Source organism: Mustela putorius, unplaced genomic scaffold (assembly GCF_011764305.1).
Source record: "Mustela putorius furo isolate JIRA1106 unplaced genomic scaffold, ASM1176430v1.1 tig00003853_pilon_pilon_pilon, whole genome shotgun sequence".
Lineage (NCBI taxonomy): Eukaryota > Metazoa > Chordata > Mammalia > Carnivora > Mustelidae > Mustela > Mustela putorius.
Genome location: NW_025422005.1, coordinates 65,613,244 through 65,633,096, shown reverse-complemented (window position 1 = coordinate 65,633,096; position 19,853 = coordinate 65,613,244). Strand labels below are relative to the sequence as shown.

Sequence of the window (19,853 nt, the reverse complement as noted above, 5' to 3'; positions counted from 1 at the left end):
GACTATGGACTCTGAAAAACAATCTGAGGGGTTTGAAGTGGTGGGGGGGTGGGAGGTTGGGGTACCAGGTGGTGGATATTATAGAGGGCACGGATTGCATGGAGCACTGGGTGTGGTGAAAAAATAATGAATACTGTTTTTCTGAAAATAAATAAATTAATTTAATTAAAAATAAAATAAAATAAAAAGATGAAAAAAATAGAATTTTTCTAAATTCTATGTCTGGGTGCCTGGGTGGTTCAGTTAGTTAAGCTCAGATCATGATCTCAGAATCATGGGATCAAGACCCATTGGCAGGGAGTCTCCTTGTCCCTCTCCTTCTGCTCCTCCCCCCATGAGGGCTCTCTCTGTCTCTCTCAAATTAAAAAAAAAAAAAATAGAATGCAAATAAAGTCTCCATTTTCCTTCTGAAATCACTACTTCAATATCTTTTCATTTCCCAAAATAGACCCATAATTCATTTGATAAGATCTTATTATACATTTTGGCATTTTAAAATAATTCTCACAGAAGCAGCAGGAGGCAACAGTTAAGAGAACAGGCTTTGGAACCAAACTACCTGGCTCTGTAACTAGCTGTGTGATATTGGCAAGTTACTTTTTTCTCTCTATTCCTTCTTTTCTTCAGCAGTTAGAGGGGGTAACAATGGTACCTTCTTCCTAGAGCTTATGTAAGGATCCGATGAATTCATATTTATAAAACATTCAGGAAAATCTCCAACTCTTCGTTACCACTGTATGTCTGCAATAGCCTGTGTACAAATTAAATATCATACCGTTTGTTCTTAAAGAGAAATTAAACTTGGTTTGATAAAAACGGGGGATGAAAATTAAAGATATTTTTTGAACTTGTTTTTAGAGAGATTCCCCTATGGTTTTTCTCTGTGCTCCCCAATTTGGCTTTCCTCTATCTTCAGAAATGTTTCAGTTACCCTATGCTTGCATCTTTGTTCAACATTCTATCTTCCTTTTCCTGATCTTTCTTCTCTCCAACCAATGCTTCTCTATCCTGCATTGGCCAGTATGGGTCCATTAGTTTCTGAGGGATGCCTTAACAACTAGCACAAACTTGGAGGCTCAAAACAACACAAATGTTGTTCCAGAACCTCCCTGGTTCTGGAAGATAGAAGTCTGAAATCAAGGTGTTGGAAGGGTCATGTTCCCTCCAAAGGGTCTAGGGAAGAATCCTTTCTTGTCTCTTTCTCACTCCTAGTGGTTGCCAGCTATTCTGTTCATGGTGTCCCTTGACTGGCAGCTACATGACTTTCAGCGCCTCCTCTGTTTTCACGTAGGCTTCCCCTCTGTGTCTTCATGTCAAATTTCCCATACCATATTCACAAGAATACCAGCCACTGGATTAGGGCCCGACTAATTCAGTGTAACGTCATCTTAACTTGATTACATCTGCAAAGGTCCCATTTCTAAGGGACCTCTACTCACAAGACACAGGATTAGGACTTGAACATATCTTTTTGCAAGATGTAATTCAACCCACAAGATTTAATGTCACCTAAAAATATTCTCTCTCTCCTCCAGTCTATTATGATCCCATCTGAAAAGCCCTTGTTTTCTGTTTTATTTACTTGACAGGTAGTATAAATTTCTTTCTGATTTTTTAAAGGGCTTGTGAACCTATATATTTTTTGTTAACTTGTATTACAAGACTAGAAGGTAAGGACCCTGGACCATGATATAAGTCTTTTTTGTATGCTCTTCTATAGGACAATAAAACACACATAGTATTCAATGAATAAATTCATTAATAAGTGAAGAGGTGTCGACCTAGTGTTGCAAAATTCTTCTAGGGAATAAATAATAAAAATAATGGTACATGATTAGAGCATGTCAATTTGTAATCTCTGATGTTTTAACTTATGGTATGCTTTTGACTAATTCTAGAGAGTATTGTAAATTTACAAAGAAGTATGATGTATTACATTATTATTATTAAATTACACATGAAATTTGGAATATGTTCTGATATAGGTTCAATAATAATGCTCAGTATTTTCAGAAGTAAGAGATTATGTTTTGCTTTGCAACTACAAAGGAAGTGTCACATTATAAATAAAAATGAGAAAAGTGTGGAATGTGGATTGTACTGTTAACCGTTCCTAAATATTGACATCGCATTACCTTAAACTGTTTAACAGTCGCAGTTCCCAAATACTGGTAGAAAATGTTAGAAATTAAATCTCAATTATATAAAAATAAAGTCTTAAATTGATATGTCCACAGATGATAACGAGTGTGGAAATTTGACCCAGCCCTGTGGTGAAAATGCCAACTGCACTAACACAGAGGGAAGTTACTACTGTATGTGTGTCTCCGGTTTCAGATCCAGCAGTAACAAGGACAGGTTCATCACTAATGATGGAACCATCTGCAAAGGTAAGTTTGACCACCTAACTTAAATTTGTACCGATCTCTTACCGCTTATTACCTCCAGAGATGAAATATTATCTGAACCAAATTCTACCCATCCTTGAGTGTACCCTAGTTGTGCAATACTTTTAGTAACTTCCTCAATTCCTTTCATTCTCTAATGCTGTATAATCAGTTACTATGGAATATTTATCTAAGGATATAAGGAAAATACTTGGGAGGAGAAAATCAAGCAGTTTACGAGAAGAAAAAATCATGAAAGTATGTGATCTAGCATGGTGACAAACAACAGAATAAATATTTACACTTTAACAGGTTGACTCAAAAAAATTACTATTTGCATGGCAAGATATTGATGCTTTTATAGACATGCACTCTGAGATGGGCTTTACATTTTCTTGGAAAATATTCAGAAAGGCATTAGTTATAAAAGAATTATTCCAGTGCTTTTAGAATTATTTATTAAGGTCTGCATTAAATGTAACTACTAATGTTCAGAAAAACTAATGTTTGTAGTTTCTAAATAGGGTCCTATTTAGAAAATCATGTCAGGTTTACTAAAATGTCCTCTGGGATGATAATAATTTCATCCCTAAATTCCTATGTGAAATATCACTCTGAATCCGAAGAGAGTGTCTAGAAGTTTTTAAATGTCCTTCTATTGTAATTTGGTCATGCATTTGATATACCAGATCCTACAGATTATAGTCTGAGAAATTAAGATTGTTTAGGAAATTCAAAGAGTTGAACAATTTTCAGAGGCAAATTCCCTGAAACCAAAGATTTAAACTTTGAAAGCAAGTTAAAAATCATCTTCATCATGGTTTATACAAAACTGTCCAATTTACCAACAACTAGCTTAATTAATTATGGCGGATAGTGATCTGCAGAATTAATACACAAACTGAGGCCCTGAGAGTGAAGTCATTGGCCAGGAGAAGAGACTAGACTAGAACTCAAGACTAGAACTCTGCATGAAACGTGGACAAAGGTGATGTGCTGCTTCTACTTTACATGGTTAGATAAAAGAGAGATATCCAAGTTAATTTAGATCACACTGAAGCCTTTGATTAGTTCCCTACTGAGATTCTCATCAGTAAGTGAAGGAGAAGCCTAACAATGTTATTATTAACACATGATAAGTTAGGAGACAGTGTTCAAAGAAACTTTATCGAAGAAATGTCTGTATCAAAGAAATTATCTTGTCTCATGTACCTATGGTTTCATAAAATTTACTCTGCTATATAAACAGAAAAAGAATGTATTCTCATTTGATAGCCAAGGGATGTGCACCCTACTCCAGATTCACATGTTTAGGATAAAGAGAGGTTTAGAACCACAGTCTTGTATCTGGAAAGCCATGGGAGGCAAAAATGGGTGGCCATCTAAATCTTAGGCATTGATCTGATTCATACAAATGCAGTGGATCATGTTTTTGCATGAGAATAAAGGATTTAAAATATGAGAAAATAGGACAATTTTTGTTGGATAATAATTCTTTCAGTATTTTATTTATTTATTTGATAGAGAAAGAGAGAGAGAGCATGAGCTGAGGGAGAGGGGCAGAGCTGGAGAGGGAGAAGCAGACTTCTGTCTGAGTAAGGAGCCCAACATGGGGCTAGATTCCAGGACCCTGAGATCATGACCTGAGCCAAAGGCAGACCTTTAACTGACCAAGCCACCCAGGCACCTTGTGTTGGAAGATAAATTTTATCTTTAGTGTTTTCAGCAAAAAGTTTTACAGTATATAGCTTTACAGTATATTCAGGAAGTAATCTATGAAGCTCTGTCCAGAAAATTTGTAATATCTCACTATTTGTTCTTCTCAAGCCCCTACTCTTGTTGCTAGTCTTCTTGGAATGTTACGTGTGTGTGTGTGTGTGTGTGTGTGTTATGCATTTTACCTTTATTAGTTAAGTTCTAATTAGAGAGCTCTCTAAGCTTTACTAGAAATGCTCCAGTTAATGAAGAAACAGAACTTGTAACATCTTAATCATTGAAATTTAATACAATTTTAACGATGCTCTCCACTTCCTCTTGTCTCTGGAAGACATCTGTCTTTTCATCTGAGCATGTTTACTTTTAATATGCCCCAATTCACAAAAGGCTATATTTCTCTGTCTGTTTGTGTTCCTTACAAGTAGAGAATTCCTGTATTAGAAAAAAAAAATCGAATCCCAGACACAGAAAATACACACACACACAGAGATGATCGAATGCCAACGTTTAATGGAAGTATAACATATTTGTAATTGCAGACTCTGTCTCCCAATACTCCTTTATTATTGAGATATTGTGGAATGGGCTTAAGTTTTGGCTAATTCCCTTTTTAGCTTTTTTAAGTAATCAGTAAACACAAGAACTATATTAAAACCCAGCATCCGATATTGAGTCCTTCAGCTTCTACCTGTTTTCTTTGATGGATTATTCACTGGAAAACTCATTTGCTGAAAAATGGCTATTTCTCACCAATTTTATTGTCCTTAAGGATTAAGCTTTTTTGAGAAGCAGAACAGCCATAGTTTTTTTCTTTTTAACCTCTCTTGTCCTATAGTAATTTTCATTATGCATTATGATAATCTTCAGGGACTTTGAGCAGAGAACTATAATTCTGTTTCCATTTACATTAGTAAATCACCTTGTACTGTATCACGTCTGATTTGAAAGTCTAGCTTATCCTTAAATTTGACATGTCTGGTAATTATATTCATTAAGAACCTCTATAAAAAGACAATGTTTTAAGAACCCCCATTCAGGGCAAGAAATGACCCAAGCAAAATTCTTTACTTTAGTCAATATTCAAATACTGTTGTTCATAGAGAAGGTAATTTTGTTGCAGAAGGTTTTGAGGAAATTTAGCATCCTGAACATTTGCTTTCCCTTGGAATTACAGTAAAACAGAATTTCAGATTCCCTCTTTCCCAAGAGACATGGTTCCAGATTCACATTTCGCAAATGAGAAAACCGACATATCCAATAAAACAGTGAATTCTTCCAAGGCCAGATGAGTACAACCCAAGAACTCCTTCCCATTTACCATGTGCCGAAGAGCAGTGTTTACTGCTTATAATTTTCTATGTCTTATTGACTTGGCTACACTGGTCATTTCAGATTTTTTTTTTTCTGGCTTTGAATAATATTAACGTCCAATTTTGTCTTTGCAAATTACTCTCAGTAATTGCACAAGTTATCTTTTTTCACAGTCTGTGAGTTAAACATTAGACCATTCAGTTATTGATGAAAATAATAAGAATCAAAACAATCATAGAAGATTGTTCTGAAAGAAGATTATGATGAACTACTGCTGGGCCAGCACATTGTAGACATGAAAAACCAGCATAACCTTACTAATGAAAAAGGAGCAAGTGAATATTTTGATGTGCAAAACAAGTAAATGACTGTTATGATGTGCTTACATTTGGCAAAATCAAGTTATTAATATTAAGCTGAGTGTTAGGTTGGTGGTAGAAAAAGTGGACCAGTTATTAAATAGGTATGTCAATTCCAGCCGCACTGAAATAATTACAGAAGAGCAATTTAACTTTTATTAAAATGTGGTAGGGGTTCTTTTCCTCTTTTACCTCTCCGGGGAGTACTAAGACGTGGCAATCTAATGAGACACTCATTATCAATCTGTTTTCTCCAAACTTACATATTCACAGGGCTCCTGCTATTAAGAAAACACACAATATGAATAGAATAACTGTACCTATTACATCTTGGGCACAACTTCAAAACACCTTCACATCCATTTCCTCTTTGTTATAAAATAGCATTCTTTTGAGATAAAAGGTATTTGTATAGTATTACCTAAAGTCACAAGGCTAATGAGTATTATAACTAGAATTTGAATTAAAATCTACGGGTCTTTTACATGTAAGAAGAAGGATACACAGTGTTTTTATTAGATCCCAGCTAATGAGGCCCTGCAAGAGATTGCTGGAGAAGTGGGTATAGATCTTGCTGCAAAACAGCGGTCATGTTCATTTTGGTAAGCCAGTCGCATCTCATTTGGACATGGCATACTCTTTCAATATTTTATGATTCTCTCTATATTACTAGGTAGCAAGGGGCATAGAGTGATATGCTAACCAAAGTAGAGGCACATAGCCATTGTGGTAGTTAGACACTCCCTTACTAGGTTAGATGCAGTGAACCCTACTACTAAGGCACAGAATGAGAACATCAAATTCAGCAAACCTTACTTCCACATTTGAGTAAAAAGTTATAAAATCAAAAAGTATAAGCCAGAAAAGTCCAAACAATTTGGAAAACATGACTTTGGTGGGATGATTAAGATTTGAAAAGCATTACTTTGGTAGGTTAATTAATATTCTCATATAACATTTGGAGTCAGAATATACAAATTTACATAATCCTCATTTTGAATGCTGGTCTCCCAGGAGACTACCTCCTTATTTTCTTTTTACAGATTACCATTTTGTCACTTGGTGAATTCAGATGTTGAAATACCCTGCTTGGTCCAACACTGACATTCTGGGATAGTAACTGGCTAAGTGACTGGTGGTAGGAAGGCTTGAACTAGAGCAGAAACCCAACAAGCACCACGGGTGTGGAGGACACACAGAGAAGAACTGAAACACAGTTGGTTACGAGCACCAAGACTATATACCCTGTGTCCAAAACACAAGAGAGAGAGAGGATGGGCATTAAGTTTGCCCAGATTTGTATGTTCCTGGGGCTCCTGGGTGGCTTAGCTGTTAAGTGTCTGCCTTCGGCTCAGGTCATGATCCTAGGGTCCTGGGATTGAAACCCATGCTGAGCAGGGAGCCTGCTTCTCCCTCTCCCACTCCTCCTGCTTGCGCTCTCTCTCTGTCAAATAAATAAATAAAAATCTTTTAAAAAGAAAGCTATTTATGTTGCTTAGAGATGGGTTTGGGACAATGTCTGCACCTTCAAATAATTTTAAAATTGAGAGAAATCAACACTCATTTCCTGTTAGCAAATAAGGCATCTAAAAATAGGAAACATGGGCATTCAGAAAATACAAGCTTCATATCCATGAAATAAAATGTTCCATTGATATCATAAACGGAACATTTTATTTCTATTAACATCTTCATTGGGGTGTTATCCCCATTTGGATACAGTATACCACTGGGTATAGTACATGCTATATATTACTATATACTACTTTATTTTCCGTGTGTGTGTGTGTGTATGGAGTGGCAGTCTCTAAACACACATATACAGAAAAGAGAGGAAGAGGTTGGATCTCTGAAGAGTACAGATTATGAATATATAGGCTTGGCAGAAGAACAAAGAGTTTTCTACCCTTTTTTCAGCCTATGAATTGTCTTCTTAAATCTAGTACCATTCCCTTTCTAGCTAATGGACATGTCTTCAAGAACTACCAAGAGACTTACTGTCAGCTTCAGGTTTTGGTGGTTTGAATTTTAATGTTACTCTGTGCCTTCATTGCATTTTTGAAGGGAAAAATCAGGATCAACTACTTCTAAGATAACTAGCTAAATGACCTTTTAAGTTGGACTTTGATTACTCCCCCTTTTTTTATGGCAAACTGTATTGTGGCACTCTATTAGTTTTTTAAAAAATCAAATTTTATATTTATAATTACAAGTTTAATCATTAATCTGACATAGAGTATCTCTAAGATGTCAGAGCCAGGCTGGGAACACAAAAATCTTTGCATTAGCGTAAGGTAATGATCTGGACTCTTCAGTTACTTGGAATCATTCCCTATTGGAACTCTGCCTACTGGCAGAGTATTTATACTATATTTTTAACTTTAAGACATATTTCACTGCAGTATGTAAAATTTTAAATTAAGAATATAAAGTATGTGAGCTTAAAACCTAACATTTTTACTGTGACTTTGATATATGGCTATTGAAAATCTAAGACTTAATTCTGTACAATTTGTTACTTTATCTCTGATGACTGTGTATTCAGAATCATAGTAAAATATAACCTGGACAAAAAGTACTAAGTTGTGGTAAAATTTTAAGGGAGTTGAATCATACATTTTGATAATTTTTAGGATAACTTACATGCAAAAATGAAGCTTTGGGAAAAAATGAGCTACTTTTTTTTATCATGCAGATTAAACTGAATTGTTACAATCCATTTAGTTTAGTAGTAGAAAACAAAGAATTGTAGATGTATTTTTAAAATTGAGTCTTTAGGGGCACCTGGGTGGCTCAGTCGGTTAAGTGTTTGCCTTCAGTTCAGGTCCTGATCTCAGGGTCATGGGATTGAGCCCCGGATTGGGCTTCCTGCTCAATGGGGAGCCTGCTTCTGCCTCTTACTCTCCCTCTGTGTTCTCTCTCTCTCTCAAATAAATAAAATCTTTAAAAAAAAATTGGGTCTTTATTAAGTTAAGATTAAATGTTAAATTGTCAATGATGGAAATCATTTTAATGACTTTGTGGATGAATAATTATACTCAGAAAATAATTCAAGAGTTTGGTCCATGAATGACATTTTTAAATTCACTTTCAAAATGGATTGGCCAAATCGGGGTTTAAAATAACTATATGCAGCTGAGTTTGCTCTGTCATTTTCCAAATCATGGGATTTTCTTTACTTTCTTATAAAATTTAATATGAAATCACTAACCATATATAACTGTATCAGCAAGGTAGCAATTGTGTAAGTACTAAATAAAAAATTTAATTTTCCAAATATTTCCAGATATAGATGAGTGCAGTGAATCAACTGCCTGTGGAGATCATGCAGTGTGTGAAAACGTGGTTGGTGGGTATAATTGCTCCTGCAAGGAAGGTTATCAGACATCCACAGGGAAATCACAGTTCACGCCTAATGATGGCACACACTGCCAAGGTAAGTTACATGATTACATTTTATGTAATATTGAAGAGCTATATAAAATATAATGCTGCACAATAGTAAAGTGTACAAAGAACTACATCTTCTTAAAACTGCCAGTATTCTTTTATTATCTATAAAATGAAATAAAAAAAAGTTGTCATTTCATTTAATGGAAGAGGTAGACCGAATGTTTTATGCGGTTAACACAGGTAGTTAACATGTAGGGTAACTACAGTCTTCCATTTCCCATAAAATATTGTACATTTTAATGAATAAAAATAATAACAAATGAAAATAAATATGGACAAATAAATGAATAAAAATAAACATTGTATATTTAATTATGAATCATTTTTTAAAATAATGAGAAGCTAATAAATATTAATGAGTAAAACAGAAAATAAAACTCAAGTGTTAAGAATGTGTTTTAAATATTTAAATAAAGGAGTAAAATTATTAGAATCAATATAATCATCTTAGGAAAAAATATTTCATTTATTTATTTGAGAGAGAGTGAGCGCGAGCATGAGTTGGGTGACAGGTAGGAGGAGAACCAGGGAGTCCGAGGTTGGGGCTAGATCCATACTGGGATCATGACCTGAGCAGAAAGGCAGATGCTTAACTGGCTGAGTCACCCAGGTGCCCCAGGAAAAAAAATGTTTAAAAACTTACTAGGTTTTTTATATGATCCATTTTCTTTTTTTACAGAAAATGTGAGTGCGAACTGCCATCTAGATAATGCCTGTATTGCTGCAAATATTGATAGAATGGTAACAAAAGTAAGTAAACTAGTTAGATTAAGAATTTATTGTATTTTGACATTTTAGTTTCCATTAAAATCCTTCCTACATCACATTTTAAATAGAAGAGCAACCAGCTGATCTTCACGTAGAGTCAAAACTATTTACATGTACAGATTTAGGTAGTTTGAGTCACAGAAAGGACCAATTTGAAAATCCCCAAGTCCTGAGGAAGACTTTGAGATACTTCGTGCATATTATTTTTTCACTGTTTAGTATACTGGAAATTTTGCTTTCAACATATAAAGAAAGTTGATGAACAAAATAGTAAGAACACACTTTGACCCCAGGCCGGTTCCCACATTCTAAGAAAACATAACGAATGCCAGGAAATTTTGTACTTCAAAGGAAATATTTCAAAGAGTAAATAAAGTAGGACATTCACAAAATTGTCATGTGATTGAAAGTGTGATTCTCAACACGACAAGCAGTCAGCTAAGAGCAAATTTCCAATCTATTACATTATAAAGAATTTTTCTCTGGTTGATTGAAATCTAAATCAAAATACATTATCATATATTATAATTTTTAAAAGCTCATTTTTAAAAGTTATTAATTCAAACACGCTGTTTCTTTTCTAAAGTAATTTCTCTGCTTTTTATTTGCTAACCTTTTGCAAATAATTTCAAGTTTCAGTGCTGCATGTCATGGTTTAGGTGTAGTCTGATAACTTATTAACATAGAGCACAAGAAAACCAAACTTAGAATAAATTTAACATACAATCTTTATTCTTAAAAAGATCCAATAGAGCTCTAAATCGGTTTCTTTTTTCTGGACTCATTTTTGTACAGTTTAGACACATACAGAAACCTGCGGCTTTACTACAAGAAATCTACAGAAATTCTGTGAAAGATCTTTCACCAATGGATATAATTACATATATAGAAATATTAGCTAAATCATCCCCATTACTGGGTGACATGAATAGCACGAATTCAGCCAAGGACACCCTTTCTAATTCAACTCTTACTGTAAGTATGCTGAGCTTTAACTCAATATAACTGAGCTTTAAATTTTTCCTTACATCTGTGATTCATGGATTCCAACATTTTTAAAAGACATACTTTTTTTTAACAGGAATTTATAAAAACTGTGAATAATTTTGTTCAAAAGGACACATTTATAGTTTGGGACAAGTTATCTATGAATCTCAGAAGATCTCATCTCACAAAATTGATGCATGCTGCTGAACAGGCTACCCTGAGGATATCTCAGAACTTCCAAAAGACCACTCAGTTCAATACTAATTCAAGTGATATAGGTGAGAAGCCAAGGTCAATTTCAAAACAATGGTGTTTGCTAAACAGGCCATCCTCAAAAGGGAAACAAAGTATTTAAAATACTGTTAATTAAATTGGCACCTGTTTCATCAATGCAGAAATGAATGGCAATGCACATTATAAGAATAATGTGAATGAAGTGTGAGTAAAAAGGAGTACAAGTAAAATGAAGCAGTGTGAGTAAAAACATATTCATACATAAGCAAGGTCTTCTCCCTACCATCTTCACTTTGTCTGATTGCTGAGCTGTCTAGCATCCAAATGCTTAGGGTACATTACTCCCTTGTCATTTTAAGTTAGTCATCTCATGACTTGTTTGGATCTACCTTGGCCAAAGATATTTCTAGATAGATTTTCTGATATGAAGCAATCAACTTAGCAAACTAGAATGTTTCCTGCTTCATACAATCTCATATTTAGAACATTCATAATCTTGAATCAAACTGAAGATGCCTATAAAGTTGCTCTGGGAAACAAAGAACATTTTCTGATAATCATTGCATACATCTATATGATATTGTGTGGGTAACATCTGACTATGCAGCAGTAAGTATGCAAGAATTCACCACTTGCTCAAAATTAAAATAGCAAGCATTATGACTAATATATAGGATCCCTGCATTTCTGAGATGCTCTTGAATAAAAAAGGTGAGCTACCCCAGATAAGGAAATTATCATCCAAGAATTTAATTCAATCATTCCCCATATGGTCAATTTTATTATAGATACCATCCTCTAAGACATGGTGGTCGCTTGTCTTTGATTTAGTAATTATAATTTATAGCTCCCTTGTGTACATATGTATTTTGTCTTTTACTTAATCCAACAAAGATTAAATTAAACCATGAGTGATAAAGTGAAATAAAAAAAGTTAAAAACTGAATCAGATTTTTAAGATACAACATCTAAGCATGTTCAGAATATGCTCATTCTACTTGCCAAAAAAGGTGAAATACAATAATGATGGATAAAACACAACAATGATGAATAAAATTGTCCTCATTAAACAAATAGACTGATTAAAGTAACTTCAGAGAATTTATGATTTTCATGGTTTTATTTCAGCTCTCAAGACTTTCTTTTTTGATTCATATCACATCAAACATACTCATCCCTATATGAATGTGGATGGAAATTATATAAAGGTGTTTCCAAAGAGGAAAGCTGCATATGATTCCAATGGTAAGACTCCAATTGTCTTATATTCAATATGTCAGTAATTTGCAATAAATACTTATCATGCCTCTGATTGTATCTGATGTACATATAACGTGTGGTTTCCTAGAGAACACATTTGATATTTATAGACAGGATTTCTGTCTTTGTGCTCGAGATTTTCAGTCTGATATCAATACATGGTGAGAATTTTAGCTGACAATACCTATAGCCTTCTTGTCTTGTACCCAATTTCTGAAGTTGTCTGATATTGTTGAGATTCTACTGGAATATATAAAGCAGTTGTGATTTTATTCCATCCTTTATAGAAATTATAGGTGCTATAATTTGCATAGGATTCTTTTACTATTCTTTCTTCAGATTACTCATTGGGAGGCTGAATTTATAATTGTGTGAGGAAGACAAACAATGTTCCCGAAGACAGAAAGTCAGTGTTTGGGCCTCAATTTCTTTTCCACTTGCCATTTCATATCCTTTTACTGTAAACTTCTCATCTAAAGGCAGGATTTCTTGGGAAATGGAATGCTAATACTAGCAGGCAACTTGATGATTATCTACCCTAATTTCCTCACGTTATGGATAGTGGAACGAAGGCACAATGAAGTTAATGGATTTTTCTCCATGCACATCAACAAATAAGACAGAGCCAGTACTAGAAGTAAGGAAGTTAACAAAGAAATCAACCTGACCAGCTTTTCCTTGTCACCTAATCAAGGACAAGGAAGCAGCTATTTTAGCCATTTATGTGGTCTTTTAATGCAATGCACTTAGGAAAAAAAAATCTCTGCCAACAGAATTGTTATCATTCTCAAATAGGTCAAAATATACTACCTAAGTGAAACATGAATTATAATAGATTTTCAAAGAATATGTGGGCTGTCATAAATGTAAGTGAAAAGTATATATAATAACAGTATGATCTTTAGTATAGAAATCATTTCATAAATGCTATATTTTATTTATTTTTTTAATATTCTGCACATCATTCTCAGAAGAACATCCTTTAAAAAAAATTTTGCACAACATTAATGTGGGATTTTTTCCCTAACCAATTGATATTATCCCCTTCATTCTTTCTTGTCATTTTTTTACAATAATAAGAAACAGATGGCCACAAAACAAAGAAAAAAATAACTAAGCCATACTACCATTGAATCCAAGGCTTTTACTCTATTACATCGTATTCTGATTAATCATGCATACATACAACTATTTAGGAGCAAATCCAAAGACTGTGTTAAACTTTTGAAATTTCTAAGACAATTTGAGTAGTGTTTAGAAGTTGAGAATAAAACCACTGAAAATACTGATTATACTGACAGATGATGCACTTAATTTCTCAAAGAGATCCTGTCTGAACGTATGATAGCCTTGTTATATTTGAAGATCACGGGTACAAACTCTGACACTTGAAAGTGACCATAATGTCAGCTGTTAAGAAAACATAGAAAATTTGATTTCCTTAAGGTTGTGTCTTTTTTATTCTTTTAAAGATTTTATTTATTTATTTATTTGTCAGACAGAGATCACAAGTGGGGAGAGAGGCAGGCAGAGAGAAAGAGAGAGAAGAGGAAGCAGGGTCTCTGCTAAGTAGAGAGTCCTGTGTGAGGCTCGATGCGAGGCTCAATGCAGGGCTCGATGAGGGGCTCGATGAGGGGCTTGATGAGGGGCTTGATGAGGGGCTTGATGAGGGGCTTGATCCCAGGACCCTGAGATCATGACCTAAGCCGAAGGCCGATGCTGTAACAACCCACTGAGCCACCCAGGTGCCCTCTTAAGGTTGTATCTTAAAAATAAGGGCAAGTCTAACAAACTGATAAAATCTGCTTTATGGTGTCTACATGTGATTATTCATTTACAAAAAAAAAATCATTAATAAAACATAGGCTTCAAGTTAAAAATGTGTATAGTGTCATTATTAGGAAAATAAGGGAGGTCCATGGAAGAACAGGTGGATTTTTCATCTTTTTTTATAGACTGAATTTTGTTTCCTGTCATTAGCAAATAAATCCCTCATTTATTGAATGAAGATACATATCTGATAAGAGAGTTAAAAGCTAAATCAGGCCAAGAATTAGTGAGAAGTCATGGGAATTAGAAGAGGTTCAAATGATGAAAATGGACAAATACTGAAACAATACTCAGAACCGAACCAAGAAGGGATTTTTTAGTATTCTATGCAGAAGAATCACATTTTACCCAAAGTCAAAAATTTGATGTTAAATATTTTCCTTGAGAAAAGACAGGAATGATTAATAGACTTAAGAGATCTATCTTATCTTTTGGGGGTTTTGTTTGATTTTGGACCATCTCCTACTGCAACTTCTGAGAAGGCACCGTGATATGAACTGGTTCATACACTGGACTGAGTCAAGTTGACCTTAAAGGTTTTCAGATCCTGCTTGAGACCCTGGCCTGTCCATGGCAAAGACTGGGCTAGTTCTTATCACAGGGAGTCTTCATAATGTCACTAGCCCAACCATGTTACAATAATTTCATTTCTTTCTTTGATATAAATTTTCTTAAACTGGCAGTTGAGGAAAATGCTCTTATCTAATATACATAGATTTCAGCAATCTCTTAGAGATGTTTCTCATGATATCTTTTTTAAAGACAATAGAAAATATGAACATGATGCATTTAGGCAATTTCTAGGTCACATAACCACAGCAGTATCAAAAAATATTATTTATTAGTGTGATGTGTGTCGTGTGGAAGGACTCAGATTTGTATCACAGTTCTTTGTTTTGGGTTGGTTTTGTTTGTTTGTTTTTTCTCTTTTTCATTAACCTTGTTTCAACCGTTATTCCCAGGCTTCTTCAGCTTAATTAGCTTCAAAGAACAAATTGTGTCTAAGCAAACACTGAAAAGAGTTGCAGTGTCCAAGGGGCTTGGGCTCAGAAATATTAGAAATCTGGATTTTCTCAGAGACATGAACAGAATTTTTTTAAAAAAACAGTCCTAATACACAGTAGCAGCTCCCAGTAACTTCTTTGACTTTTATCGTCTTCAGAAGTTGACTCAATTAAATTTGCTTCATTCTTGGAAGCTTCCTCAAAATTCTCTACAAGATCTGGAACTTTACCCTCCTCCTCCTCTCCAGTAGCAAGTGGTTCTCCTCCATCCACAGATTGTGTGGGCAGAGTTTTAACGGATCTTCTTAAGCTGCTCAGGCTGTCTGCACCAAGATGTTTTAACATACCGGGTAGCATTTCTGTCAGCAGCTTTGTCTTAGCCTGGCCTGGGATGGTGAAAGTGTTCGCTGCCAAGAATGCCTGCACTTGAGGCTTGTTAAAGTGGATCACTGTTCCTTAGTGTGTGAACATACGTCTTCAGTATCACAGATACAGCTTACCCCTAACTCCTTTAAGAACTGAGGTTTTTTTATCATCTCCTGGCGCCATTCTATGGACCACCCTCCTCTTTGGGCGAGCAACGTGCACTTGAGCAGTTTGACAAGTTTCTCTTGGTTCGTGGTGGTTTCTTTCACCTTGCTGCAGCGGAAATGAAACCAGGCCCAGAACTAGAGTTGGCGCTCCGGGGTTCTGGGGAGACCTGTTGAGATTAGGTACAGACTCGCAGTGATGCAAGATGGCAGCTAGAGGGCACAGTTCTTTGTCTCTTATGATACAATCAACATTTTATTTATGGTTTTGAAGAATTTATGCCTTTCACATTATTTTGGTCTCCCAAATTTGAGGGACCAAATATAAAAGAGTTCTTTATAAGTTGTCAGTAATCTAAAGTAAATATATAATGTTTCTAGTTTAAAACATAACAATAGTCCTATTAATATAGCACCTTAACTTTTACAAAAGACTCATGTATTATTTAATTTGGTTTCCACCTTAGCCCATTAAGTAGCTAGAGTGAGTATTACTATTATCATTTTACAAGTGAAGAAGCTGAAATTCCAAGCAGTTTATCCATAGCCACACAAGTAGGAACAATGATTGAAACCAGTTTTTGATTCCAAGAGTAAATTCTTAATTTGAAGTTGTACATTCTGTGTCCGTAATTCTGTACAACAGATAGAGAAGCTGTGTGACCTAAGTGGTGACAGGAATTTTAAAAATACAATAGATCTAGATTTTGAGTTGTTCACATACTTAATATCAGTAATAAGGAGCTGCTTCAAAAACCAAGACAATTTGAGATCCATTGATATAGGTGTAATGTCTAGGCTAAGGGAAAAATAGTCACATGATAATCTGTACTGATCAGATTGCATTTCTAGTACTGGGTTATATGCTGATTTACTGCATTTGAGGAGCGTCAGGGGCACAGATAAATAGCTGTCTGGCAAGGCAGTAAATTTCCTACCTTGAGACTGCATAACTATATAACTATATGTCATCAATATTAAATAGGAAACATTTCAGTCGGCATGAAGTGGAACTCAGTGGCATCTAACAACTTGTTTAATTCTCAACTTCCTTAATACTCCAAGTCAGTGATCATTTTCTTCCAATATATTTCTAATTCCCATCTTTGCCTAGCAAAGTAGTAACTCCAAATTTTAATCTTTTAAGTGAATACATTTCACACCTTGGTTCTTAGTCATGAGTTGGATATACATTTATCTGGGACTGTTTTTCTCCTAAATATAGGTTGTTCAAAGGGGATGCTACTGTCCATGATTAGTTTCAGAGTCATGAAGGTCAGGGAATATGTCTTAGTATGATTTGATTATATAGACATGCACTTATTATGATCCACATTTTAGGTTCTAGGTATTCATATGACTTCCTTAGAGTAAAAAACTTTGTTCAATTTTTGTTTATTTTGAGAGCCTAAATATACTTTTGTTTTATAAGAATTTCACTAAATACACTTATTTGATTGATAGGCAATGTTGCAGTTGCATTTTTATATTATAAAAGTATCGGTCCCTTGTTTTCATCATCTGACAACTTCGTATTGGAACCTCAAAGTTCTGATAATTCTGAAGAGGAGCAAAGAGTCATTTCTTCAGTGATTTCAGTCTCAATTAGCTCAAACCCACCCACGCTGTATGAACTTGAAAAAATAACATTTACATTAAGTCACATGAAGGTAAGCTGTTTTTCTAGTAACTATTGGTTATGAGGTTATGAGTGTGAACCATTCAGAAAAGTGAACTTTTTTTCATTGTGGCACTTTAATTGTATGTGAATTCTTGAGTTTAAAAATTGAAAGAGTAAAGTAGTTTCAACTAATTTTTCTATAAAATATTTTTGCACTTTCCGTGCTCTGTTATCTTTCTGGTAAATATCAAGGAACTCTGCACATTTGATTTTCTGAAATTAATCTGTATTTCAATTTTATTTTTCATTACATTGTTCACTTTGGAAGTCTCCATACCTTTTAGTAATGAGTTATAAAAATGTATCAGAGCCAAAGAGATAAATTTCATTTGTGTAATGACAGAGTTGTTTGATTACTAATTGCCATTTAAAATAATATTTGCAGGGACTGAAATGCTGATTAAAATATAATCACAGAGAAGTTTACAGTATTTCATAAAGAAATTAGCTGAGACCTTTTTATTCCTTTACTGTTATTCAAAATCTTTTTCAAGCTCATATGTAATTAAAACTCCATCATAATAAACATTAGAAAGTACTAAGTATTTGGTTTTTTTATATACCTAAAAATGAATGTGAAAACTAAAGATCGTAGATCATTTACTGCTCTTTTACGGTTGATGGTTTCTTGGATTTTCAACAGAATTTCAGTCCTAGTACACGATGAAAAAGTACCTCTGATGCTCCATTTGAAGAGCCTTGAAGCTGGGCAATTGTATTTGCATGTTTATGGGGAAGAAGAGAACTAAAAGAACAGATACACTGACACACGATACAAATGTGTCACTGTAGAGACATCTAATGTAGAGAGAAGCTAAAGGCATAGAAGATCCAAGAAAATAGTAGCTCAAACCTAAACATTGGTAGGCATTATGTTCAGAAGAGGGTGTGAAATGTTTTAAGAAAGGAAACTTAAATATTTTTAGGTGCCAACTGACCTTCTGACACTAGAACTGTTGTTCTTTCACATGCTCTGATGGGTTTTCTACAGTTTTTGCTAGTGGCAGCTGAAGAGATGCCAAGTCACGACGCCAAGTCACTGACTCCAAGTCAGTGATAATTTTCTTCCAATATATTTCTAATTCCTATCTTTGCCTAGCAAAGTAGTAATTCCAAATTTACATCTTTTAAGTGAATACATTTCACACCTTGGTTCTTAGTCATGAGTTGGATATACATATACCTAAGACTGTTTTTCTCCTAAATATAGGTTGCACTTAGAAAAAATATAACCACCTACTTCACCAGTCTCTGATATAATCACGAAACAAGATACAACACACATTTAGATAAAAATTCTTCAGCAAAATTCATGTGAAAACTTGATTATCCTTAATCTTCCTCTCTGTTCAAATCTTTTTCCCATTCAAATTAACAACCACTATGAAATTTTATCATTTTCTTTTGACAACAGACCTACCTAAGTCATGGTTTCCCTCTTTCTGAGAATAAATTCTGGATCCCATTGTTTTCCTAAAAAAAATAGAAGCTAACACCTTCAGTTTCCTGAATTTATTTGCAATTCCACCAGTTAGTATATAGTTCTCTATTACCTCAAAGGAATATTAAAAGTAGTTTTCATAATATTATGCTATGATCACTTAATATAAATATGTGGTAAAGAGAAGTTTATCTATAAAACAACCATCCTGCAGTCTACGCAAGCAGACCCTATCTCTGATCTTGTCTTCAACTGCTCATTATCTCATGCCCAAACTATACTGGTTTCCAGGGTTTCTGGAATATTCCTACCCAGCCTCAGAGCTTTTCTATTTTCCATTCCATACAGAACCTTCTGTTCCCAAGTCTTAGGGTTTACTCTATCTCTCTAACTTCGTTGAGATATTTCCTTTAGTAGCATCTCCTAAGAAAGTCCTCCTCTGACCCGTCTCAACTTTCTCCTTCCCCTGGTTTATTTTTCTTTTTTAATAATTTCTCATCTCATGGGATTCTAAAATCAGCGGCTCACATACTTTTTCTGTTTTGTTCAGTATTGTATTTTTAGTACTTGGGTCAATGACTAATATCCAGTGTATTCTCTGTAAACATTTATCAAATAAAGATCGTATGGTAATTAGGTGTCTTGCACTATGCTAAATGATCTCATTTGATAATACATAATTCTCACAACTTTGTGGCACAGGAGTTGATAAAGTATTACATTGTTGCAATAACTTCGGTTCTTCCACAGAACACCAGCACTCATTTATTAGCATTGATTTTGTGTTGTACGTTTTAGGCATGGTTGTAATTATATTGATATGCAAAATGGTATTTCAAATATGAGAAATGTGATACTATATATATATAATTCTTTCTCTTTTTTCCATCAG

General features: G+C 34.5%; 1 protein-coding gene and 1 pseudogene across 3 annotated transcripts in view; one reads left to right on the top strand and one right to left on the bottom strand.

Annotated features, from left to right (window-relative positions):
- Window positions 1–19,853, top strand: part of ADGRL4 (adhesion G protein-coupled receptor L4) — a 109,918-nt gene that overhangs the window by 55,641 nt on the left and 34,424 nt on the right. For all 3 annotated transcript variants that reach the window (XM_013059205.2, XM_013059204.2, XM_004758130.3), the window contains exons 3-9: window positions 2,238–2,390; window positions 9,060–9,209; window positions 9,906–9,976; window positions 10,790–10,969; window positions 11,076–11,259; window positions 12,344–12,460; window positions 17,304–17,509. In XM_013059205.2, coding sequence (XP_012914659.1) covers window positions 2,238–2,390; window positions 9,060–9,209; window positions 9,906–9,976; window positions 10,790–10,969; window positions 11,076–11,259; window positions 12,344–12,460; window positions 17,304–17,509 — 1,061 coding nt within the window. The remainder of the gene's footprint in view (window positions 1–2,237; window positions 2,391–9,059; window positions 9,210–9,905; window positions 9,977–10,789; window positions 10,970–11,075; window positions 11,260–12,343; window positions 12,461–17,303; window positions 17,510–19,853) is intronic.
- LOC123387378 lies at window positions 15,379–15,780 on the bottom strand (annotated as a pseudogene).